Genomic DNA, 27,260 nt, shown 5'->3' with positions numbered 1-27,260 from the left:
AGCCTCATAGTGTTTATAAAATTTATTTTTTTAGCTTCAGGGCTTAAAAAATAAACAGTAAAGAGTGATGACAGAAGGTTTCTACTTAATACATGTTTTCTTATATTCTGGATTCAGACGGAGATTTTCTTAGAAAACAGGTTAAACCTAGAAATGATCAAGAAAATATTGCTTTTTTTTTTTTCTTCTAGAAAATGCTAATATGGGAACTAAATTTTGAGGGACTGTCCTGTTCAGTGTTGTCTCCGGGGTGCCAAGAACAGAATGAGCACTTAGCAGGCACTCACACTTTAATTAGAAATGTCTTTGATTACTCGTAATTCCAAGTGATCTTTTCTTTCTCCAATTCCATAGTAGTTAAGCCCTAAACTGCATAATGTACCATGCCATTTCAACCCACCTTTGGTTAATTTCTAGTTCTGCCATACGTGAATTCTGATTTACCTCCCCAAGATGATATGCTTCATTTTATAGTGTATAAAGGGAGATGGTGTGTCGTGGCCTCTGAGTTTGGAAAGCTTGGCTCTGATCTCTACCAGTTGGAGCTAGATATAGCTGTGAAACCCTAGGCAAATAACTCCTCTGGGCCTCTGTATTATCATCTGCAAAATGTAAGTAATAACATTTCTTTTATATGGATGATAAGATTATTCATGGAAGGGATTTGGATTTACCTGGCACGTGGCAAACAATTAATACATGCCATTATTTTTACTTAAATACTATCATATGATTTGATGTTTTTGTTTATTTTTGCGTTTTATTTTCAACTGTCTTTTAAAATTTATTGCAGTATAGTTGACTTACAACGTTGTATTAGTTTCAGGTGTAATGTTTTGTTTTTTAATGGAAAGGATTTAGTGGCAGAGAACAGATTAAATACTCAGAGTGAGGTGAGTGTACAGGATGAAAAGAAAAATAAGTGTATTATTTTATTGATATTGGATTTTAAGGCAAAATGTAGAGGGGAATATGATCTATAAGCTTTTTCAAAACAAGGATTACAGATTTTCAGTGACAAAGCTCCAGCGTCTTGCCACAGTGTTTGACACATATATGGCACTCAGTTAATATTTGCATAATTCATTAGTAAATAAATGAGTCGTGATATAAAAAAATCAGGCACTATGCTTCCAGAGAGAGCTCTCCCGTTAGCAATCACATTTCACTCGCAAGTGCAGAGAGAAGGTTCACTATCCATGGTTTCAAGCGCTCTCTAGCGTAGAATCTGTTCCTCTCTGGCAAACTGCTTCTTTTTTTTTTTTTTTTTTTTCTTTTCCTTCAAAAATCCCTTTTGGGCCGTGAACTTTCAAGGCATGGGGACACCCCTCCCCCCAGTATGTTTCCCAAAAGGACTGATTCTCACTATCTAAGATTCTTTTAATAATTTGAAGTCTCTGTCTTTCCCGCTGAGCCTCCCAAACTCTCAGCATAAGAATCCTGGACTTGCTTTATCTGGGCCTAGATTTTTTTAATATGCTGACCACCTGGAGTCCTCGGCCTTCATCTCAGGGAATAGATCTCTGAGAGAGGCTCAGTCAAACCTCGATCTTAAAAGAGTAGGCAAGTCCTCCTGTGGTTCTTTTTACGAATTCCTGAAGGCAGCAGAACTAGCAGCGGTGGCCTCCAAAGCTCACGCTATTCGCTCTGTTCACTTTCTCTGCCACCGGCCCCCACCCTGCTCCCAACAGCCACTCTGCAAAAAGACACGCCAGACTCCTGAGCAGCTGGAGTCAGTCCAAGAATCCTGGGAACGCTGCAGTATAACTCCTTTGGCTCCACGTAGCCAGAAAGACTCACTAACTTGACTGTGCAGATGAAGGTTCCCATGTGTTTCCCTTCTCCTTCGCCCTCTCCATTTATCCATGTGGTTATACCGAGCCTCACACTGAAATGGCTTCTAAAGACCAAAGATTAAAAAAGTGCAAAACATTCCCTGCGGGGTATGTATGTTTGTCTTTGTTATGTGTCCATCCGCGCTTCTGCAAAATCTCCAAACAAGCGCGCCGAGAAATCCAATATCTTTCCAGGGATTTCCCTTCCCCAAGAGCTAAGTCTGGTGTTTCCTCAGAAGGGTCCTGCAGCCGTAGAGGCAATACAAATCTGCGATTTTTTTTTTTTCCCCTTTCTTCTCTCGCTGTCAGCCCTCTTCGCGAAACAGTCCCAGCGCAGTGTTTCCTAATGATTCCCTTGCGTCGGCATTACAAGCGATTGACCGGGAGCAAGTCCTTCCCCAGCTGCAGCAAGACCTTCTGTGGACCAGCGGCTCTGGCGTCCGACTGCGCCTGGGTGGGTTGGTGGCTGGATCTCACGCCGCCCCCACCTTCCCCTGGGGCCTTGAGGAGCCGCGTTCTGGGAGGATGCGCGCGCGCGGGCGCGCGGGGTTGGTGGGGAAATCTGTGGAAGCTGCTGAGTGTTGCTGGCAGAGTGTTCTGGAGCCCAGCAAAACCCTCCAAAACCCTTGCACTTCCCAAAAGATAAACAGAATAAGCGAAAGAAGGGAAGCCTCTTCCTCTAAGGTCCGGGTTTCCAATAGTCCTGGATCTTTCTGGAGCTAGGAAGAGGAGCAGTTGGCAGCGGCCACTGCTCACATCCGGTCTTGGAAAGACGGTTTTTCTCTGTTTCGGGAGGAGGGAGGTGAGGGACTTGCAGTACCTGGTCAGGGAACCTGCAAAGAGAACTCTGGGGTAAGTAGTGTTCTGGCACTGGAGCGGAAAGCGAGAAGGAGGAGGGGGCAGGAAGGGACTAGAGAGAGAGAGAGCGCGAGAGGGAGAGAGAGGAGGGAGTGAATTATGCAAAAAAAAAAAAAAAAAAAAAAAAAAAAAATCCACAGCAGAGGGAGAGCGCAGCCTAGCACTCTCAAGATGAGTCCTGCACAGGTCTCTCAGCCTAACCAGCGGGAGCGAAGTTCTTTTTAAGGAGAAGAAAAACTCCCCAAATCCTTGAGGGTGACAAAAGCAGCCGGGGCGGGGCGGAGTGCGGAGTTGGAGCCAGGCGTTGGGGCCGAGGCGGCTGCCGCGTTGGGCCGAAGCTCCGATGCCCAGCCCTCCCTCTCCTTATGGCCGCCTTAAGCCTCTTCTCCCCACCCTGTCCTCCTGCCTCCGCACCCAGGCATCGGGGGCCGGGTTGGCAGTGCAGCTCCCGGCAGCAGCGAGGACGCTCACCTGGCCTATCCCCCACTCCCTCTTACTCTACCCTTCCCCCACCCGCCCTCCACCTCCCTTCAGAATCGGGAAGCGTCGGGATCTGTAGGCGAGGAAATAACGACCCCTGCAGTTGCATTGCGGAAAATCGCGGCGGCAGCGACGGCGGCGGTGCTAGTTGCGGACTGAGGAAGCGAGGCAACTGGCGGTTCTGGGGAGCCCAGGAAAATAGCAAGGAACAGAAAGCGCGCGCGCGACGTGGGAAGCCCGCGAGCTCGCGGCGCTCCCGCATACTCGGCTCCCCAACTGTTCGGGCTCAGCTGCCTGTACTCGCCGCCCCAGCCGGACTCCAAGGCAGCGTGGACTTGGGGTGCAGGGAGGGTCGGCGGAGGCAGCTGGCGGCAGGCAGTTTCGGGCAGTAATCCCTGCCTCTCTTTTTGTCTCTCTGTATGCTGTGTCGGCTTCTCTCCCCGGTCCCTGGAAGCAGGAGGAGAACAGCCCCGGAGCGGAGCAGCCATCCTCTGATCATGCCCCGGTAAGGGGGACGGACTTCGAGGGCAACTCGTCGCGGACTGCCTGGGCTTAACCAGCAAGCTGCGAACGGCCAGGGGCCCGGAACTGCGCGGCACGGCCGGCCCGGCGGGGGGCTATCGTCTATGTCTTCTTGGGGCGCCAGGCGGATCGGGGTCTCGTTTTTGCAGGAAGAGCCCAGCGCTGGTGGCTTCAGGTGGCTGCCGCCGCCGCTGCTAGTGCTGTTTCCGCCGCTTGTGCGAGGAGCAGAGACCGCCGAGCGGGGAGACTACTGGGCAGCGAGGCATCGGACATGTGTCAGCACATCTGGGGCGCACATCCGTTGAGCCTGAAGGGAGATTTGCTGGAACAATTCAAACTGCGATATTGATCTTGGGGGTGATTATTCCTGGCTGGCTGTCGGGTGGGAGTGCAAGTGTGCGCTCGCTTAGGAGGTGTGTGCCTGTGTGCCCGTGTGCATGTGTGTGTGCCGTGTGGGGCTTCCCCCTTCCCCCCCTGTTTTCCCGTCGAGTGATGCACTTGGAATGAGAATCAGAGGATGGAAATAGTCTGGGAGGTGCTTTTTCTTCTTCAAGCCAATTTCATCGTCTGCATATCAGGTATGGGGCGCGCTGGAGTCACCGGCGGGTTCGGGTTATGTTGTGGTCTTTGGCATGTATAGGTTTTATTGTGTGTAGACTCGCAAGTCGCCTAGCAGGGTGGGACGGGAGAGGAGTGGTGGCAAGAGACCCTTTAAGCTCTGAGGGTTTGCCGCCTTCGGAATTAAGAACCATCTAAACCCAAGGGTGTGTGTGTGTGTGTGTGTGTGTGTGTGTGTGTGTGGCGGCGCGCGCGCGTGCGCGCGGGTTGTATCTGTATGGAGTCCTGGAACATAGTAGGGGTGGGGATGAGAAAGAAGAGGCAGATGGGTGTTGATTTTCAGCTGGCTTGGCGGTTGAGAACTCTGGCCAGGAAATTTAAGCCTTGGCAACCCCCCACCCCCACCACCCTCTGGCTTTCAGAGTTCCCAAACTCATTGGTTCCTGGCTGAAAAAACAAGGATACAGAGCCCTGCTTTGATATCTATGCACTTACGGGAGACTGCAGAAGGATGCGGGGACTGGAGAGTACCAACAGGGACCAGAGAGATGTAGATGTCCTCCACTGCCTTCCTCAGACACATCAGGGCAACCCCAAATAAAAGGAAAACCCATCGGAAACAACGCAATATCATAAATACTACTTTAGGTCATGGTCTTTCCTAATTCCCGGTGGCAAGAAGGTACTGGCTCAGAGTTATTGACCTCAGGCTACATGTGCCAGTGTGTGGTTTTAGGAGCTAGTGGGAAGTCAGGGCATTGAGGTGAGTGAGGCAGAGCTTTTGCCTGCCTGTATGTATGTCTGTGTGTTGGGAAGGATTTTGATTTCCAAGCAGTGTCTTTGTCAGTGCAGGGAGTTGGGGTTGTGAACTGGAGATGCAAGAAAAAGCTCCTGGATCAGCAGTGTTCCTCAATTCAGTTCACTGCCTCCTCCCATTGATAGTGTCCACACCATTTCCCTTCACACTTGTTATTTAAGCACCCAGGGTAAGGCCCATTTGCAGTACTTCCCTCAGCCTGCATTCCCTCTGCAGAATTGGGGACTCAGCCAACTTCCCATGAAGTCAACAGAAGAGGAGAGCAGGAACCTTGCCCCTGTGAGCAGGCATATTTGAGCAACATGGGGGTGGAGGGACATGTCCCTAAGTCTTCCTTCAGCAGAGCCAATCCCCACCCTAAGGCAGACCTCATTCTGGGTATTAAAAATCCTTGTCTGCACCTTATCGTGGACCTGGTTACGAATACCGGTACTCAGGGTAGGGATGGGGCATATTTTATTTGAAATAATTCTGTTTATGACTAGAGCACCCTACTCAGAAATTTATACTGTAATACTTTAGAGGTATGTTGTATACCTAGAAGACAATAAACAATACCCTGGGGTCACTGCAAATCTTCACCTCCTTTAACCCATCCTACATCTAAGAGGAAAAACTCCCAGGTGACTTGTAAAGGTTTCTATCAGTCGAATATCCAGGGGTAGACTGGGTGGTGTCTCAAGGCCACATTTTACATCCTTCTCTTCTATACTTCTTTTTCAAACTCCCTTTGTTCCATATTATTTTACTAATTATAAAATAGACCTGCCCTACGTCTTTCCAGCATCATAAATCAGCAAACCGTCTGAATCCCTTTAAGATTTACGAAAAGTTAACATTCATTAAAGCTCTGGACTTCTCCCATCTTTTGTCCCCAACCCCTGATCTGCATTTGGTCAGGCCAGCACAAAGGAGAACCATCTGAGATTGGGTCTGTTTTAGCCTCCAAGGTATACTTATCACAGCTATACTTGATTTCATATATCAGCAATCAAATTGTATTTATAGAAGCATTGGAGGAGGTTATTTCTAACCCAGGAGAAGTGCTATGCAGTACATGGCCTTTTAACATGTATTTTACTAAATAATCATCATTGCTATGTAATGAGAAGGTAAAAGTATAAGCAAAATTGCTAGCTATTAGCTGAACATGGTAAAATAGGTTAGCATTCGAAATGCCTAGTTAGAATCAGCATTCATTTACACTTTATGAAGACATTTAGGCAGAGATGCAACATTATGTACTCTATATTTACACATTTATAAACTTAGCTTTAAAAAGCCATTATTTCTTTAGGGCCAAAGGGGGTAGCACTCTCCCTTTATCAGCAGGACTGTTCAATGATGTCCATGTATGTGACAATTCTGATTAGTAATATATTTATGACTCACATTTGCCACAGTTTGGGGGACTTTGTTTTTTCCATCTGGCAGCTTTAAGAGGTATAGAAATGCAGTGCACTAATGTTAAATAATTGTGGCTCAGGGAGAGCTTAGTGAGCCTGTCATTTGTTTCCATGATTTGCAGTTTTAATTTAATCATGACTGAGCTTTACCAAAAGGAATTCATGGAACCTACTACATCTTAAATTAAAAAAAAAAAAATTAAAATGAACTCTTCTCTACCATCTTGGGATAAGGTATCCGACCTTGTACATGGGTACTAATTCTCTTACTGAGTCACCTAGCATCAACGATTGATGCATTCGTGGGGTTGGCTTCATTACTGAGGAATAATAGACTGGAAAAGACCAGCAGAAGTCTGCAGTGTAAACATTCTGCAGAAGGAAAATTTGGGAAGTAAATTTGTCCTATAGAAGGTATATTGACTGAATTTCAGTTGGCTTTCAGGAGGACTCTAGTACTTTGTATTGTTAAGCAAAGGTTCCACTCTCATTCCATCTCACCCCTTAAATTAAAAGTATACCCAAAGGAATTTTCTCTGTGGGTCTGTGTGGCTATATTGCTTAAAATGCAGACACCTGGGCTTGTATGTTTGATGACTCTGCATTAATCATTTGGTTGTAGTGAAGCTGAGTAAATGGGACTTGAGGTCAGGTGGCAAGCTTAGCCAGGCTTAGCCAGTTGCTGGGGAAGTGGCATGTGTGCCTTTGAGAGAATTTGGCTACTTAAGGACAGCATAGCTAGTCTGAGGAGGGAAGGCCATGATATGAAAGTTCTGGGGGCTCCATGTTAGACTCTGATCTCATTTTAATGAAAATGTAAGGCAGCCAAGGTCGTCTGTGGACATGGCGGGGAGATAGAAAGAAAGAAAAGCAGGATGATATTTCCCTGTGCTAGCAAGAGCACAATTCCCTTCTTACAAAAGCAGCTCAGATCAGCGAGAATGAATACTTAGCAGCACCAGAAGAGAATTTCCTGGTCCAAAGAGAGCTGTCTGATTTAATTTACACAGCACATCCTACTTTCCTATATGTGACTTTACTTCCTTGTCAGTTTATTCATAAAAATAAAAGCAATAGCAATTAGAATTTTGTGGTATTTTCACATGTATTACATAATATTGCACATATTTTCATATTTTAACTTACGTAGTTTCTGAATTTGTAGCGTGATTTTATAAATGAGGCAACTAAAACCCACAGAGGTTCAGCTTGGAGGATTCATACCCAGTTCTGAGTCAAAATTCAGTAGGCCATTTATGTTTTGGTGCAAGATTTCTTTTAAATGTTTCTGTTAAGTATTTTTAATTTTGATATCTCCAATTGAAAGAGTAAATTGTGTTAAATGGAGTAAATTGTGTTACATGGATGTAAGATGAATGAGAGTGGAAGTGTAGAATGATTACAGTCTAGAGCTAGAACTAAGATAGTTTTTGAGTTGTATTTGACTCTGTCGTACAAACAGATGAGACCTGTTTTTTCCCCAGTGCCTTTTGATCAGCAATATAAAGGAATATTTCATACATTCTTTTTTTTAATTACAAAACTAAAATAGTTTCACATCAGCTTCTTTACCAGTAGAAAGGGGATAATTGTACATACTCCACATGTTTGTTATATGGATTAAAATAAATAATATGGTCAATGATTTTCACTTAGCACAATGTCTCAGCCACAGTAAGCCTTCAATAATTATTTTTTCTCCTAACAAATCCAATATTGCATGGGTTTATGAGGAATAGAATAAGGCCTTTACCTTTCTCTGTAACAACCTATTTAAAAGCAAAAAAGAAAAAAAATCATTAGTGAATTTTATAACATTGAGCACAAATCCTACTTTAAATAAGGTCTTGAAGGCTTAACAACAACTTTGAAATGTCTCTTAATTTTCTTTCTTTCTTTTCTCTTTCTTTTTTTTTTTTTTTTTTTTTTTTTTTGCCTTGCTTGGGGCCTGCGGAGGATCAATGAGGGAACTCCCTAATTTTCTTTTTCATGTAAATGAAACTGGTAACTTTAGGCTTTAGTTGCATAGTCTTGAATATAACCCACTTTGTCCCTGAGGTGAGGCTTGGAAAGTTAAATAAATCACCTGGGAACAATGTAGTGCTTATTCCTAAGGGGAGCAATAGAATTTTCCTTTTTCAGCTTGTAAAATATAATACAATATAGACCCAATTTTAAAGTGCTTCCAAAATGGCAAACTGCTTATGATTTGAAATAGAAAATATCCTTATAAAACAAACAAACAAAAAACTCCACCTCAACAAAGAATCTGATGACCTTATTAGTAATATGATTTCTTTAAATCCAGTTTCCCATGGGATGTCACATAGCCTAGTCATTGATAGATACCATAGATGACAGATATCATAGATGAGACTCTCCTGGCAGTGAGATGAGAGGCTTCTTTACCCCAAAGGGAGGGAAAGAATTGTCAGTGTGGATTCTTGGTTGCAGAGAGGGGGTTCCATTGCCACCCTAGGCAATCATTACTTAACATCCCAACCTTTTCACTTTCATTAAACGTTACATATTTGGGCCTAGGGTTTAGGTCAGGAAGAGATCCAGGCACCATAAGTGTGCATGGTAGAAGGCCATTGTAGAAAGAATATGAAAGTTAGAAGACCCACCCTGCTATCGAATTCTGCTTTAGTTACCTATATGACTTTTAGCAAATCTCTTAGCTATTTTAAAGTCTGTTTCCTCATCCATGAAATGAAAGTTCTGTCTTTGCCTATTTCCAGGAATTGTTCATGGAAACATCGGAGAGTGACCCTGAATGTTCTTTGTGTTATGCAAATATAAGGTATCTGTGTCTTTACTGTGGAATGATCCATACTTAAGATACAGTTATAAAAGTTGAGCTGTGGTGTAGGTTACAGACTCGGCTCGGATCCTGCGTTGCTGTGGCTGTGGGGTAGGCCAGCAGCTGTAGCTCCAATTAGATCTCTAGCCTGGGAACCTCCATATGCCGTGAGTGCGGCCCCCAAAAGACAAAAAGATAAAGACGAAAAAATAAAATAAAAGTTGAGATAGATGCACATAGTGTAGAGTGATATAAGATGATATCAATAATGTTTACTGGTTAAGACATAATTATGAAAGCAAAGTTGTAATGCACAAAATGTATCGTGATATAAAACAGTACAAATAATGCCTGATTATTTGATAAAGGACATAATGCTACGGAAGAGAGAAGTCTAGGCATGAAGGAAAAGGAGGATATTAGAAGTTAGAGATTTCGATAGAAAAGAGGGAAGCAACCACATCACCAAAAGGAGAGGTATAGGAATGAGTAAGATGTACAGTGAAGACTATCCAAATTAGGAAAAAAAGTTTCACTTTCGGAGATACTAGAAAGTTGGGAGGAGCCCACTTAGCTGTTAAATTGAGAGAATACAGAGTATCCTAATATATTTAACCTCTTGGTGATTTTTTTTTTTTTAATTATGGATCTTTACATGGATTCAATAGGCTGACCTTGGTTAAACTTTGTTTGACATTCTAACATTTCTTTGGATTTAAAAATTTTATTTTTCATGTCTCCAACTACTGCTGTACTTTGCATAGTTTGTAGCCTATTTGAGATGTAGTCAATTGAGTTTTGGGGAGACTTCAGCTTTCCCGTCTATAAAATGGAGATGATATTTACTTTCCAAGGTTGTTGATCCTACAGGGTAATTACAAGGAGGAAAACTCTGTTTGTAAAAATGCCTAGCATCATGTCTGGAATATAGTAACCACTGACCAAATTACACAAATCATATGAGAGTAAGCATGGACTTTGGAACCAAAATAGGCCTTAAGGTGAATACTACCTTCAGCATTCATCTCTGTGTGGTCTTGAAGTTTCTTACATTATCTGAGTCTATAAAATCTGTAAAATGAGAATAGGGGAAAATGTACATAAGCTCCTGTCGTAGAGTCTGACATGTAACTCGGTGAATTGGAGCTGCTCCCATAAAATCATCATCATCATTGTCATCAATAACAGTGCTTGTTTTTGATACTTTAGACCTGTTTTTGTAAGTTACAATTAATTATTCAATCTTCTGTGTTCAACAAAACTATTGCCAGCCAACTATAAGTACCAAGTGTAGGTGTTATAAAAATAAACAAAAAATACTTGGTTCTTAGTATTTAGAAGATGGTATACATGTTATGTGATAGAGGTGTGTGCAGAGTGCTTCGGAATTATAAAGGGAGAGCAGTTAATTCTGTTGTTAGAAGATGCAGGTGGGGAAGGGGTAAGGTGTATGGAGGAGAATCCAGTTGAACTAGGTCTGGAAGGATACATGAGATTTCAAAAGGACAGGAAAAAATAAAAAGACATATCATGAGGCAAGAATAGTATGTTCATAGACAAGAAGGGATAAAAAAAAAAAAACCCAGAGTATCAGAAGTATGGTGAAATGAGCATATAAAATAGATGGATTGGATTAAGTGACTAGATATAAGACTAAAAGAATAAACTGGAACCGATGTGAAGGGGCATGCAAGCTAAGAATTTTATTTATTTTATTTTATTTTATTATTTTATTTTATTTTATGTATATATATATATATATATATATTTTTTTTTTTTTTGTCTTTTTGTCTGTTTAGGGCTGCACCTGTGGCATATGGAGGTTCCCAGGCTAGGGGTCTAATCTGAGCTACAGCTGCTGGCCTACCCCACAGCCACAGCAACGCAGGATCCGAGCCGCATCTGCGACCTGCACCACAGGTCATGGCAACGCTGGAGCCTTAACCCACTGAGTGAGGCCAGATATCGAACCCACAACCTCATGGTTAGTGGGATTCATTTCTGCTGCACCACAACGGGAACTCTGAGAATTTTAGACCATATCTTTTAGTAATGTGGAGTGAAGGTAGAAATAAGGAAAATGACAAAGCGGGTTTGTGTGTGATTTAATAAGATACTTTTATACTTTGCAATGAACAATAACCTTAGAAACCAACTACTTGACTTTTTGTCAGCCTTTATTCATGCTCACAGAACTTGTTAAAAAAATACTGGCCCAATAGATTAATTAGGCCATGATGGGGCATTCTGAGGGATACAATTACAAGTAAAAATTGAAGACCATCTTCCTATCTCTTATGGATTTGCTATATCCTCGTCTTTGAGATTTGGTGTTATGATAAGCAAATGTAAATCTCTCTCCAGTTTTGTACATGAATAATAATATAATAATAATAATAATAATAATAATAATAATAATGTCTTTAGCTTTAGGTAAAGGCCAAGAGAAATGAATTATTTATACATACTTTTGTGTTGTGGAGATTATGTGCCAAGCAATAGATGTGCTATTTGATGTGAAACAAATGCTTGAAGCACTGCATAGCTTTTCATAGCAGCTTTACCTTATTACACTCTGTACTATTCTTATTTCCAATAGGCTTCTTGTTCCATTGAGAGAGTATACTCATGGCCCACTAAATTATATACCCATTTTAGCCTTCCAGTGGTCCAGTTAATACGCGTGAACGTAGAGAACTAAAGTAAAATGGCTTCCTTTGTTTCCTTACTCATTCAGAATTTTTTGAGGGTGCTCTATACTTACGGTACTGGGAAAAGAGGAAGACAGCTGTTCTTTCCCTCCAGGAATTCATAATCTTCCAGTAGGATGGTGATTTTAAAAAATATTAGTAGTTATGGCAGAATGTGATAAGTACTGTAATGAAAAGAGGTAGAGAAGCCTTGAGGAGGCCAGGGAAAGGGTGTGCAAGGGAGAGAGAAAGGAGACCAGGTAGTGCCAGAAGGTGTCTGGGGTGAATCCTAAAGAAGCTAAAGTTGGCTTGGAAGATTTTTGGTGACTGACCAGGCATGCGATGGGGGGAGGGATGATCATGGGATATAGAATTTGCAAAGCCAGGGCCATCGGATAGGACATGATAAATTCAGGGGACTGTCAGAGGTAAGTATGGCAACAGCTGGAGTGGAGTATGATGGATGAGGCTGAGATGGAAGAGCATTTAGGAGATAGGATTCCAATAGCAGTAACACCCTATGTATAATAATAGTGAAAACCACCTGGGTGCCCCTCTGTGCAAGGAGCTCATCTTTTAAGGCCCAAAAGGGTAGGGCCAGTTTATATCTTTCTCTTTAGAAACAGACCAGTCAGGGTTAAAGTCTTTGGCGCTAGTCCAGCTATGCTCCGTTTGGCCCAGATAACTGGTTATTTTCCAGTACTGTCTCTAGTTCCAGGTAGCTTTCTAGAAGATTTTACAATAACTCAGATTTAGATTACAGATTTATCTCCTTACTTAGTTTGTATCAATGTGTTTATACCCTAAGAGAAAGAGCCAGGACCCTTTTAGTTGACCCTGGATTTAGTTGCAATGTGGCAACTGTCTTCTTATTCCCTTTGATAATTGAATTTTTCCTGCAACTTTTTGCAGTTTTCATCTGATGTAAACTTAGACAAACCTTTACATGATTTCTAGTATCTAGGGATGGAGTGGGGCGCTATGGATGCTTAGAATTGGTCTGAATTGTGCTTTTATCACAATACTATAATTTTTTTTTTTAATCAAGATTGGACCGGTAATGGTAAAGCCAGTGTTAGGGTTTGATTTCATTTGCATTCAGGTGCTATCAAGATGAAAGTGGAAAGATCTTCAGTGGTTGGAAGGAGAAAGCCTATAAATGCCTTTCCCTCAAGATCTAGGAGAGATCAGACCTTTGTCACAATAAATGCAGAATTAATCTTTGACTTTGTCCAATACTTTATAATTAGAGGCTGAAGGTGCTTACAGTAGGAAATGAAGCCTGTGACTTTCAGGTGAGTTTTCCAGAGCCAAGTGCTGCTGGCTTCGCAACACATTTGGCAGCAATGCCAGAGTTGGAATAAACATATTTACTGAAGGATGTGAGTCAACATATTCTTCTGCTGCTGGCTCCCTCTTAGTGACATAACACACAGCTATCTTTCACCTCAAGGAAAACAGTTTTAATGGCAGCACTTACTGAGTGAGCACAAGCCATTTCTTCTCCCTGATTTTGGAATAATAATAAATATCTCATAGGATTCTTGAAAAGTACGACTATAGGTTCATGTCTAGAAAACTTTCTCTCCCTCTCTGATGGGGTTTAACATGTAGGTTCATTAATCCCACAAATGCTAATAAATGCCTCCTGTGAATGAGTGACTGGACCAGACAGGAGATAAAATGTAGTAAGCTAAACAGCTACGGTCCTTGCCCTTCTAGAATGTATATTTAGTGGTACACAATTTTTTTCCCATTGCCAAATCCAGTGTCTGGTATTTTGATAGCTATTTAATAATGAATGACTGAATTACTACATAAATGAATAACAGAGTGATTTAGAATGGGTTTCCTTTTTTCAGAGTAGACTGGGAAACAAGATTTAAATCTTGAATAGAGGTTAAGGTCTTTTGAGTATATAGTCAGAACTGGAACCTTCCTAAATTCCTTCCTAGCTATTGGATAGCTTTTTATTTCCTTCTCAGATTCAACCCTTACCTGCATTTGACAAACCAGCATTAGTTGGGGCACTTTACAGTTGTTTAAAATGTACTTCTGCTTCTTTATGTTCTGCAATACCACTTAGTAAGACTTGAACTAGCATGATTAAGGATCAATGGATGCTTTGTTCTTTATGCCATCTCTGTTCCTATTAAAGGAGATTGCTCAGGATATGGTTTTCTTACTGGGTTCCAATTTAGGAGAAGCCCACACTTAGAAAGCTCATTGCTCTTTAGTTAACTAGGGGAATAGCCTACACACCCTATAGTTTTGATTCATAGGAAAATGATTTCAAAGGTGTTTTAAGTCAGAAAATTTTGGTTCTCGTGGATCTTTTATAATAGAACTATGGTGCCCTCTAATTCTTATCTTAAGGGAGAGTCAAGAGCCTAGAAATTAAAATAACATAGTGGATTGCTCCTCTTGGCTGTGCATTCTGCCTGTAATCTCCTAGTTGATCTTTACTGCTGTGAGGAAAAGGTTAGTGAGATGGTTTCTTGTTTGTTCATTTAATTATAAAAAAAAAAAAGGAGGAGGTTATGGAAAAAGTCTCCTACTGTTAATCTTGCAGGAGATATATGGAGATTATATTAATAGAAAGTGAGGTTCAATGAGTAATAATTGTCTGTTGTGTGGTCTGGATGTGAATAGAAATATGTGACTGGCTGTCTTGTCATGCACTTGATGACATTAGCTCTGAGTCACTCACATCTTAGAGGATGAAATATAAAGTAATGAAGTAATTATTTTTTGTGTCTGTATCAGGTTACATTGCTGTTTTTCCACTGTGGTGAAAACATTCTTTGTGGCCTTTTAATTTGTATCTTTGAAATTCTCTGTTGTAGGGGCTAAATGAAAGCCATATGCAGTTAAAATAGTGCATGAGTTGGTGCAGCCTTTTATTTTTTTTTCCTTTCCTCCTGATTTTAGAACTGCTGAAATTAGAGCCTGACTGAGCCAGGTAAAGTTTTGTAATGTGCCATACCTAAAGGTAAGATGTGTTGAACAAATTAAAATGAGAGTTTTATTTACACATTTGCTGTTTAGGCTAATTGTGTGTTTGATTGAAATGTTCCTCCTTGATCAGTGCTCCTTGCAAGCCAGGGGCTGTATATGCAAGTGGTTTAGTGTCACAAACATGAGTAATGCTAGAATTCATTGAGCTAATTTTAATGCTAAATATGATAGAACAATAGTATCAAAGGAAATTTAGGAGAACAAACTGATTCCTCATAGGCTAAATTTTAATTTACTAAAGTTTGCAATTATAATTTTTTCCATGAAAGCTTTAGACTTTAAAAAAAATCTTACATTATTCCTTAAGTATTCTCCCATGTTGATTCTTAGTTCAAGAAATCCAGGACTCCGTGACCAGTAAACCCCACAATCTCAGTAATATAACATGATAGAAGCTTACCTCCTGCTCACATTAATTGTCTAACAGATGTCAATAGGTGTGTGTGTGTGTGTGTGTGTGTGTGTGTGTGTGTGTGTGTGTGTTTGCTATATAGGGACTTGGTGTGTGTGTTTATGTGGTATATAAAGAGAAGGAATTTAAGAAGTTTGCAGTATAGTGACGTGGGAATCTCTAGGATGATAGGTCTGCTGTCTTCAAGGCATGACTGTCCAGTGTTGTTATGGACACCAACCATAACAATTGGAAAAAGCATGGAGGATGATCATGGGAGAGCTGTTTACAGACTTAACAGGAAAACTGTGTTCATCACTTCTGGTCAGTCACATGGCAACATCTTATTGCAAATGAGATTGGGAATTGCAGCCTAGTCTTGTGCCAGGAACAAAGGGAAAATGGTTTGGTAAAGACTGGCTAGTATCTTCTACTTTAATATTATGATTTTTTTTTTTTGCCTTTTTGCCATTTCTTGGGGCGCTCCCGCGGCATATGGAGGTTCCCAGGCTAGGGGTCTAATCAGAGCTGTAGCCACTGGACTACGCCAGAGCCACAGCAACGTGGGATCCGAGCCACGTCTGCGACCTACACCACAGCTCACAGCAACGCCGGATCGTTAACCCACTGAGCAAGGGCAGGGATTGAACCCGCAACCTCATGGTTCCTAGTCGGATTCGTTAACCACTGCGCCACGACGGGAACTCCATGACTTTTTTTTTAATGGATGCACCTGTGACATATGAAGTTCCCAGGCTAGGGGTTAAATCTAAACCCATGTTGTAGCTGTAGATCCACTATTCTGGGCCGGGGATTGAACCTGCACCTCCATAGCAGCCCAAATCACTGCAGTTAGATTCTTTACCACTTTGCCACAGTGGGAACTCCAATTACAATTTTCTTTGTAATAGTTCTGTAATAGTTTACTCATCTAAAATAACATATTTATATTTATCTTTTCCCCTATTTTTGAGCATCTATGAGTTTCTAGTTTTGCCATTTGGAGCATATATTTTTATGTCTGTAGATATTTATTTCTATTGAATTATTTCTTTAAAATAATTCTACTGTTTTGATTTCTGGGTAAAACAATATGAAGTTTTTTTTATGTTTTTACCATGTTATGTTTTTACCATAGTTAACGTATAACCTGTTTATACGTCTCCAGAAATACGTATAAATACATAAATAAGTATGTAGAACAGTGATTAAGCTTTCAAAGACGTGTTTAAAAATTCAACCGAGTAAATTTTAAAGATGCTATTGGTTTTATTCAACAATTCATAAATTGAGCAGCATCCCATCTAAGCAGACAGAAAGAGCTGTACAAAATAGAAGAGTTTTATAGGCAGAGGGTGTGGGATAAGGAAGTTACTAGCAAAGAGTTGATTGTTTCAGGCAAGTTCACCTTCCTTTAGGGGATGGCAGAAATCTCCCTGGTGGATTACCTCATTAGTGCCAACTGGGAAATTCCTGAGTGACTGGTTAAGACTATATTTCTGGGAGATGCCGAAACTGCAGTTAAGTTAGGTATTAAGTCTCGATTTGGTGACATGGGCTTTAGCACAGATGACTCCATTTTGGACCTGTTGTCTGTTTGTTAACAGATGCTTTCAACTGTGGTCCACCCCCAGAATCTATTAAGCAAAAACTGAATAACCATCGCACTCAAGATGTCATTTTTGCTTAATAAGTGAGAACAGAGAGAGGAAACCACGGTTAAGAACAAGCAAACATCTCTCCCAAGTCCAGAATTTTGAGTTTTCTTTTTTTAAAAAAAAAAAAATTTATTTATTTATTCTAATTTTTTTTTTTTTGGATGCACCAATGGCATGAGGAAGTTCCTGGGCCAGAGATCAAACCTGTGCCACAGCTGTGACCCTAAGCCACTTCAGTGACAATGCCGGATCCTTAACTTACTAAGCCACATGGAAATACCTTAAGCCTTCTTAAATATTTTACCTAGAACACATTTTTATAAATTATAAGGAAGAACGGCCCAGATGGTTTCCTGAAAAAATTATTGGGGTGAAAGTTAGAACATGTGATTAGTATTTGCTTTGCAACTGTGTTGTTTTAAGGAAGTCTTTGTACTGGTCTGAGTCCCAGGTTTCTCCTTTTAAACAGGGACATTGGACTGGGTAATTTCTAGGTCCCTTTCCAACTTGGAAATTTTATAGTGTTAAGTGACTTTTAAGAAAATTATCAAAGTTTACTGTTGATACTAAACTTCTCCAGTTTTGAAATGTCAGGGCACAAGATTAAGTTACAAGAAGAACTTTGGAGGCTGTGAGTGAGCAGAAAAGTGGGAGATTACTTTTGGGATGGACAAGTGTAAGATGAGGCATGATGAGATACCAGTCCAAACTGTATTTATGAAATGATGACCTTGTTGTTCTCTAGTACTACCCCGGGAAAGAGTCCAGGGGCCATAATGACCTTGGACTGGGGCAATCTGTTTATCAGTCTTAGAATTTTATCTCAATTCTGCTGTTACTCATTGTGTGACCTTAAGAAGTTACTTAAAATTTCTAACTAATTCTTAGTATCCTCTTTTGTAAACGTGAGGAAATAAGGGAGTCTGAAATTTAAAAGTGCAGCATAGTGCTTGACGTATGTACTTGATAAACGGATTTTTTATTGTTATAGTTGAAGCTGCAAGAACAAACGATGTATTCGGCAAAATTAGGAAGAAATTTGGCAATATCATGTGAAACATGAGAATTAAATGAGCCAATTCATGTGAAAGTGTTTAGCACAATGCCTGCACATAACATATAATCAGTTAAGGTCAGTTGAATCTGATGCACTAGGGGAAGCTAGGATGTTGGGGGAATATTTTAAAGATGATAAGAAAGAAGACCATCATGTCTTTTTCACAAAATGATTTTCAGAGAGAATTTACTGATGGAGTTCCCGTTGTGGTGCAGTGGAAACAAATCTGACTAGTATTCATGAGGATGCAAGTTCCATCCCTAGCCTTGCTCATTGTGTTAAGGATCTGGGGTAGCTGTGAGCTGTGGTGTAGGTCGCAGATGGAGCTTGGATCCTGCGTTGTTGAGGTTGTGGTGTAGGCTGGCAGTTATGGCTCCGATTCAACCCCTGGTCTGGGAACCTCCACAGACTGTGGGCGTGGCCTAAAAAACAAACAAAAGACAGAGATAATTTACTGACTCTGGCTGACATTTTTCTTTAATTAAAAAAAAATAACATTTTCATTTTACAGCTAGGGTTTAAACTTATCAAGGCCTCAGTGTAAGTGTATGGTCTCATGTGACCCAGGATATACTAGATCTTGATAATGGGGGCATAAACAAAATCTCAAATGAGGAATTTGCTCATAGTTTTTCTTGCTTGATGCCTTAGTAAATATCGGCTTACTGACCAGAGCAATAAAGATATGAGATATTATGATCCAATTCATTTATGATTATATATATGTGTGTGTGTATATATATATGTGTGTGTGTGTGTGTGTGTGTGTGTATGGGTGTGTGTATATATATATGTGTGTGTGTGTATATATATATTTACCTGTCCTAAAACTGTAACTTGCTCGTTTTTACTAGAATTTGATTGCTCTCTTTTTATTATTCAGTCTTACTTGCTTTCTCAAGCATTAATTTACATACATGGTAACCTTAACCACACTTTTCCAGTACATTTTCAACATAAAGATAGTTTTGATTTATGTTTAATATTTACTTGAGAGAATGATTTTTTAAATGATGATTAAATACTAGGCCATTTGAGGGATTGCAAAATGGTTCCTTTTCAAACATATCTATTCAGAGAATTTCAGCAAAAGGCATAAAAGAAAAACCAGTGAGAAATAGGACAGATGACAAATGCTGTATTGATGTTAAGTAAAAACAAGCAAACTGTGACCTAAGTGTGCTGGTCTCTAGGGAGCTGGCTTTGGAGCTTTTTTGAGTATTTGGGTTTTTTGTGGGATTCCACCCCCCATCACTTTGGTAGAGGCTGGATTATAATTGAGAATGCAGAGATTAATGGCCTGTTGTGACTAATCCACTAAGCTCCTTCTCTTATTTCTCTTAAGTTGATTGAATTTAGAGAAGCCAGAGATAGGCACACACCAGCTCCCTGATATTAAAACCCAGTGGATTAATGGGTCTTAATAGCTCTAAATACATGTAGCCAAGAATCATGGAACCTTCATGGAACATAGACAGTTTTTATATTAGGGAATTCCTTTATTAGTTGCTTATTAGAGTAGATTCGGTGTGCAGTTTCATAATTTTTGATTACATTTAACATTATAACACTGATATTTCATTTTGAATTAATTTAGAGAATCAGAGAAAAGGAAACATCATGTAATAATCACATAACATGATCATAATCATGTAACACAAATACAACTGTTGTTAATAGTTTTTCTTCCTAGGTTTTATTTATAAGCATTTTTACTTCTTTTAAATTCATTTCCACTATTCCATTTGAGCAGAAAGTCATGTGAAATAAATATATAGTTTGTGTTCATTAAAGCAAGCCCCCCCTAAAATGTAGACAAAACCAATGTGAAAATAATTGTATAGAGAGATGGATAGATATGGTATTGATTTTAAAAAATAATTTTATGTCAGATTACTGACCTCAGATTCAGTGGCATTGAAGAGAATTTAAATTTCTAAATATTTAATTATGAATCTATTGCTCTTGAAAACAAAGTAATGAATAGGAAGATAAAAAGATGAGAAATGTAGTTATCGTATTGGGGATTTTTGAGTAGAGAAAGAAACATTCAAAGAGGTAACTTCGAAATGAGGTTTTAAAAATGTTGTCTTTAACTATTAAAACACAATAATGTATTTAAATGCACTGATAAGCAATTTAAGAGAGTGATTAAAAGCTTACAGACAGATAAACCTGGGTTTAAACCCACAATGCCTCTTCCAAGCTGGATAGCTTTGGATAAGTTAACTTGTGTATTTCAGTTTTCTAATCTGTAAAATAAGGATAATAATAACCAGTTCAGTGAGTTTTTATAAGTATTAAATTACATATGATGGTAAAGCACTCAGTGTGTTATTATCAGGCAGATAATAATGGCTTAATAAATGTGACCGATTAGTAACATATTCATAGCATGTAAGATGCAGCCGACCACATCATCTTTCTAAAGAAGGCGGATTCTTTGAGTTGCTTGCTTTATAGGGAACACCATATGAGAAGCTCAGCAATCTTCAATACCTCCCACTAACTCTACAAAAAGAGTTCACGCTGTTAAAACTGATGTTTACAAATCTTCTATTTTTAAATTTATTTCATAAGCACCTTTCCAACTCTGCCCCAATCTGCCAAGGCATTATTTAATGAAGACACTTTGTGCATATTTACCTATACTATTATTTGTGTTGTATTTCTCCATCTCATTTTTACCCACCTGAATCATACCCATCTCACAAGTTCAGCCAGAGATGTCCTTCTCTGTGAATGTTGGTGCAGTTGGTTCAGTTAGCAGTGGACTCTTGGTTCTTTATACCCCATCGGCTTTTACGAATCTCATGCTGCTCATCACTGACCTTTTTCCTTTATCAGATGGAAAAGTCATTGTAGTCTATCTCTATTCACCTAGTCTACTTGTATACCCTGTTCCCACTCTTAGCACAATATGCTTATTGGTTGGGTTTTACTCTCTGATCTGTAATAATGGTTACAAGATTACCTGCAGGTATTCCAAGCAATATCTGTTGATCTAAGTTTTATTTTTGATTCCCCAGCCTACCTAGTCCCTTGTAGAGATGCTAGAGCTCAGCACAAGGCTCAGCAAATAATACCCTATAGGCCAAATCTGGCCCACCACTTAGTTTTGTAAAAAAAAATTTTTCTTGAAATACAGTCATACTTATCCATTTATGCATCATCTCTGGCTGCTTTTATACCATAGTCAGCAGAGTTCTGTCACTACGACATAGACTGTATTGCCTGAAATGCCTAATATATTTACTGCCTGGCCCTGGAAAAGTTTACAAGCCCTAATGAAAATGATTGACTCCAATACTTGTTTTTTAATGAAACCTTTTTTTTTTTTTAAATGAAAGACTGGCTACATTTTAGAGGAAATATTTAAACAAAAATCTTAAACCTTGAGGCTTTAGAAACTCCAGAATTATCTTGACTTTGTGGACGTCTTGGCAGTGTTTACCACCCCAAAGAGGTTCCTTAAGCCCCTGTCAGTGTCAGAAACTAAAAGCTAAATCTCAATTTTTGCTGGTTTGGATTTTTTAAAGCTCCCTTTGCTGTCAGAGGAGTATACAGTACCTCTGGCCTTGCCCAAGCAAATATTCTCAGGGGAAGCCTCTCCTGAAGGATGGTTTGTGCTGGGGATGGCAGCTTGGCAGAGAAGAAGCAAGCTTTGAGAGTACTGTTCTGCTGCCAGTTCTTCGAAAAAACAGTCCGCTTCTTTGGGGAATGTGGGGGTCATACCATATTCAGAAATGAGAACATCACCTGCAAAGTTAAGCAATTTTAGAAATGACAACCTGAAGAATCCAACCTTTCCCCCTGATGTTTGGGACAAGCTGGACATATAACCTGAGTCATGATCAGTTACTGCACTTGGATAGAGCATTTTCTCCCAAGACACAAGCCGAATGAGCTTTGTGGGCCTCTGGGAGACAATTTTTGTCCTCTGGACTGATGGGGAAATTGAAGTCAGGAAGCAGTGGGGCTTAGCGTAGCCACAGAGGGAGCAGGTTCTGGCAAGGACTCTATAGGATTCACAGGAGCGAGATTCCCAGCCCTCTTAGACATGGCATTTGCACTGAGAAGCCCCTAAAGCAGATGTCAGATTGCTGCTTGACAGAGACTCCTTTGAACTGTGGAACAGGGCTTGGCAAACAATGGCCTATGGACCAAACCCTCCCTGCTGCCTGTTTCTGTAAGGCTAGGAGCTGAGAATGATTTTTACATTTTGAAAAGATTGGAAAGACAATCAAAAGGAAAAATATTTTATAACATGAAGATTATATGAAACCAAATATCAGTCTATAAATAGAATTTTATTGAAACACAGCCACACACATTCATTTATATATTTTTTTGTCTTTCTCTGTGGCTGCTTTTGAATTATGACAACAGAGTGGAGTAGTTTTAACAGAGCCTGTGGCTGGCAAAGCCTAAAATATTTACTATCTGTCCTTTCACGGAAAAAACTTGGCCAACCTCTACTCTAGAGTGTATGTAATACAATAAGTAAAATCAACTTTATTGAAGTGTAATATATATATAATGCATTCATTTAAAAGCTACTGTTTGATGAATTTGGAAAAAGAACATAGTCATGTAATAAATGCCACAGTCGAGATAGAACATTTCCATTATGCCCTAAATTTCTCTGCACCCCATCATGTTCAATCCCTCTCCTGTTCTTGAACTCAGAAAACCATGGGTCTGACCTCTGTCGGTAGTAGCAGCTTTTAAAGTTCATCTCTGAACATTTGGGATCACTAGAGAGTATGTTAAAAGAGGGTGGTGGGGGAGAGTGCATGAAAACAATGTTGATTTTATTCTCTCATTTGATATCTCCTTAATCCACTCCAGATATCCACATAAACTGTTTATAGTATTAGTAAAAGACATTGTACAGAGAGCTCTCTATCTATTATCTCATTTAATCATTTCACTTTGTAAGTCTCATCCATCTTCCATTTTATTGAGAGGAGACAGAATCACCCAGTTAACTTGCTGAAGGGAACGCCGTTGGTCAGATGTAACCTACGATTTGAACTCCGTTATGTCTGAATCCAGAGCTTGAGCTCAGCCACCACCATCCAGAGCTTGAGCTTGGCCACAACCACACATATTCAGTCTTCTGTACAATCCTGTGTTGGGGACATAATAGTACTATTTTATAGAAGGAGGAAGTTCAGAGAGATTGAGTGACTTGTCTAATTCACCCAGCTACTAATTGCCAGAGTCAGATTTGAACTCCTAAATGTAAGCAGAAGACACAGCACACAGAGCAAAAGAAAAATAATTATTTTGAACAATCCAAATTATCCTGTCCCACAAAAAGGTGAATTAAGGGTCTGGGTGAGTGAGCTGTAGATAATGCAGAGTGGCGCTGGGTGAAAAGCAGACTTAAGTCAGATGCACTTTTGCTTTCCAAGCTAAGGACTATCCCAAGACTGTTTAATATAAACAACTAATGCTTTGAAAAACACTGAGGGGTGCATTCATGCTGATCAACATCAATAATCAAAATCTCTCTTCCTATCCCTTCACAAACAGCATTATATTAGTATTGGTCTGTTTAGATTGAGAAAATCTCAGAGCAGGGCCACATATGGCTTCCATCCTCCTTCTCACACCTGCTATTACAAAAGATGGTGCGGTTTACCAGCCCTGAGTTTGAATGATTGCACTGCATTTCTTCATAGCCTTTTTTGCCAGGTACTTGGCATCTAATAGGCCCCAAAATATTGGTGTTCTAGTTTTTTAGGAGCACTCCAGCAACGTCTGCAGGCTCTTCTTACAACGCAGGACAGGAGGTTGTGTCCACTGAGGTCCTTTGTTGTAAAGAAAATAACCCCTTAAAAACGGATATAAACAGGAAAGAAATTCATTAAAACAGGTATGCACTGAATATATGGGTGGATTAAAGAGTCAGAATTGGAGGCTACCCTTACAAGACTGTGCTATGGTACTATGGAATTGTTCGAGAAAACACCCCTGCCCTACCACTGCTAGGCAAGGCAACCAGACCTCATCACTGATGTGGACTTGCCACTAGACACCACCAGTGTCCAGAGAGCCAGACAATTCTGCAACCAATCTCACCAGAAAATAAATGGATTATACATCAGACCTACTTTCTCATGTTTTTCACTTCACAACTGAAATCCCAGGCATCTGAGATTGGCCATATTATTCAGTCACATGCTCAGGTCTTATCAAAAGTAAAGTTAAGATTCTACTTGGATGGGATTAAGCCTGTGTGAAAAATACTCCAAACATAGTGGGTTGGTTGAGTAATGGCTGCTCCTTAAAGGTGGCAACATCCTCATCTTGGGAACCTATGACTATGTTACCTTACATGGTAAAAGGTACTTTGCAGATGTGATAAGGATCTTGGGATGGATATCATCAAGGTGGGCCCAGTGTAATCCCAAGGTCTGTATAGGAAGGAGGCAGGGAGATCAGAGTGAGAAAAAGGAGATGTGATGACAGAAGCTCAGGTTGGAATTACGTGCTTTGAAGATGGAGGGAGGGGACTTTGAGCTAATCAATGAAAAGTCTCTAGAAGCTAGAAAAAGCAAGGAAACAGATTTGCCCCTGAGCCTCAAGAAGGGACACCCGTCTGCTGACACTTTGACCTTAGACTTCTAAGACTAATTGCAGAAACAAGAGAACATGAAAAGTGTTTAGCAGAGGATATTGAAGGAAAGCTAGAAAAATTGTTTATACTTCCAATTTATATGGATACATCTCTCCACCCATTGAGAGCATTCTAATAGAGTCTTGAAGCTAGGTTGGGTGAAGAAGCGGAGTAAATTGCTTGTTCACCTACTTTATTCATTCCATGATTTATTCAACAAATATTCGACTCTTTAAATAAATATTTGCTGGAGTTAAGTACCAAGCACTGTGAAAGATTATGGTTATAAAGAAAAATAAAAGAATAAGACTTAGAGCTAATAGTCAAGAAGTTTATAGACACTGGGTTTAGATTTAACTGATTTTCAGTTGTCTCTATTTATCAAATCCCACCCCAAATCCATATTTAGGTAGTTAGGAAGAATGGGAGTTAGGATGTCCAGGTGATTCCAGAGGAGGAGGCTCTATAAGGTAAAATGTCCCAGTAAAGGCATTGTAACTGGCAAATATATATTTACATATATATATATATAGTCGTTATTATAGCAGCAGTCAATATTTACTGAGTGTTCTCTGCGTTAAAGATAATGTTGCATATTTTGTATGCTTTGTTTTCATTTACTTATATCAACTCCATGAAGTAAAGATAATTATTATCCTCATTTGGGTATATAATTTCTGGTCCCTTTTGGTTAAAGGTCATATTGCAGCTGAGAGAACAAAAAATCCTATGTGCTTTCACTAACTTAGGTACAAAGTATGTTCTAGATTATTTCAATTTGAAAATCGTATTTCATAAGAATATGCATGAATTGTACTTTCCCCTTTCTCCTTCTTTCTACCCTTAGTAAGCTAAGGTCAGTGTTTGGTCAGTGGTGTTGTTTAGTGCAATGCTCCTGAAATCCTACTGGTAGAGGGTGTAGGGGGTGGGGACGCATCCTCCCAGCAACCTGCTCTAAGCCAGGTGCCTTACCTCTGCAGTGGTTCATCAAGCACCCACACAAGATGTTGAGGCTGGGTGTTCTGGGAACAAGGACACACAGATAGGTCAACTGAAGGGAAACACACAACCTGAAAGATGAGAGTTATGTTTTATTTGGGAATCTTACTGAGGACTATAGCCTGGGAGACAGCCTTTCAGATAGCTTTAAGGAACTGCTCTGAAGAGGTAAGGGAGGAGCCAGGATATATAGGAATTTTTGCTGTAAACAAAACAAAATGATGAACATGTATTTGAATATCAAAAATTACTGCTAATCACAAAAAGCAGACATCTCAAGTTGGTCATTTTAGTGCTTTTCTATGTATAGGAAAATGTAAGAGTCTGGGCTCATTGAAGTAATTACATGGATATGCATCTTCACCATCTAGGCCTGGTATCCTATTTTTCTCCATCTTGAATTCCCTTCAGGTTACACTGTCTGGGTGGTTCCAGTGGCTCCTAGCTTGGAGATGGCAGGCAGCAGTCACTGTTTTCTGAAATGGCAGGAAACATTTAAAGAAAATTATTGGGAGTTCCCGTCGTGGCGCAGTGGTTAACGAATCCGACTAGGAACCATGAGGTTGCAGGTTCGGTCCCTGCCCTTGCTCAGTGGGTTAACGATCCGGCGTTGCCGTGAGCTGTGGTGTAGGTTGCAGACGCGGCTCGGATCCCGAGTTGCTGTGGCTCTGGCGTAGGCTGGTGGCTACAGCTCCGATTGGACCCCTATCCTGGGAACCTCCATATGCCGCGGGAGCGGCCCAAGAAATAGCAATAATATCAACAACAACAACAACAACAACAACAACAAAAAGACAAAAAAAAAAAAATTATTGAAGGATAGTTGATTTATAATATTTTCCAATATTGAATGGAAAAGAATTCATTTTCATATTCTTTTCCATTATGGTTTATCTGAGAATATTGAGTATGGTTCCTGTGCTATATAGTAGGACCTTGTTGTTTATCTGTCCTATATATACTAGTTTGTATCTGCTCATCCTAAACTCCCAAACCTTCCCTCCCTCTCCCCTGCTCAAAGTATGCAACTACATACCAGTCTCTCTTCCCTATGTCTATGAGTCTGTCTCTGTTTCACAGTAATGATAATTTGTGTTATGTTTTAGATTCCACATGTAAGTGATATTATGTGGTATTTGTCTTTCTTTTTCTGACTTAATTTACTTAGTACAATAATCTCTAGGTTCGTCTATGTCACTCAGGCAACATTTTTTTTTTTTGTCCGCTATCACTTATCACTTCCAAGTTGAGTAGTTAGAGTATGTAAGATCTCTTGACCACTGAGCCAAGGGCTATGGCATCGAAGTGTTCTGTTCCTTGGGTTCAGGGAACTGATGTTTGCTAAGTCACCACTCAGCAATCCTGTTGACCGATGGTGTGCTTTGCTCATTAAATTGGAATTCTCCCCACTTTGAGGGCCCCAGGCATGTTGGGAGATAGACTTGGTGGTATTTTCTAATGCTTAATGGTCTGCAGCTCTAGCATGAAGATAAATATTCTATTTCATTGGATATATGAAGCCTTACTGGGTCTATTCCAT

General features: G+C 40.2%; 1 protein-coding gene across 4 annotated transcripts in view; it reads left to right on the top strand.

The window, feature by feature from the left end:
- CA10 (carbonic anhydrase 10) overlaps positions 799–27,260 on the top strand; it is a 639,702-nt gene continuing 613,240 nt past the window's right edge. The window contains exons 1-3 of one of the 4 annotated variants that reach the window (XM_021067242.1): positions 2,557–2,687; positions 3,631–3,678; positions 3,845–4,273. In XM_021067242.1, coding sequence (XP_020922901.1) covers positions 4,213–4,273 — 61 coding nt within the window. In that variant the 5' untranslated portion in view covers positions 2,557–2,687; positions 3,631–3,678; positions 3,845–4,212. Of the gene's footprint in view, positions 2,290–2,556; positions 2,688–2,855; positions 4,274–27,260 lie in introns of those variants that run through there. The other 3 variants (XM_021067240.1, XM_021067241.1, XM_021067239.1) reach the window with 3 other exon arrangements.

This window comes from Sus scrofa, chromosome 12 (genome assembly GCF_000003025.6).
Source record: "Sus scrofa isolate TJ Tabasco breed Duroc chromosome 12, Sscrofa11.1, whole genome shotgun sequence".
NCBI classification, from domain to species: domain Eukaryota; kingdom Metazoa; phylum Chordata; class Mammalia; order Artiodactyla; family Suidae; genus Sus; species Sus scrofa.
This window is presented reverse-complemented; position numbering and strand designations above follow the sequence as displayed.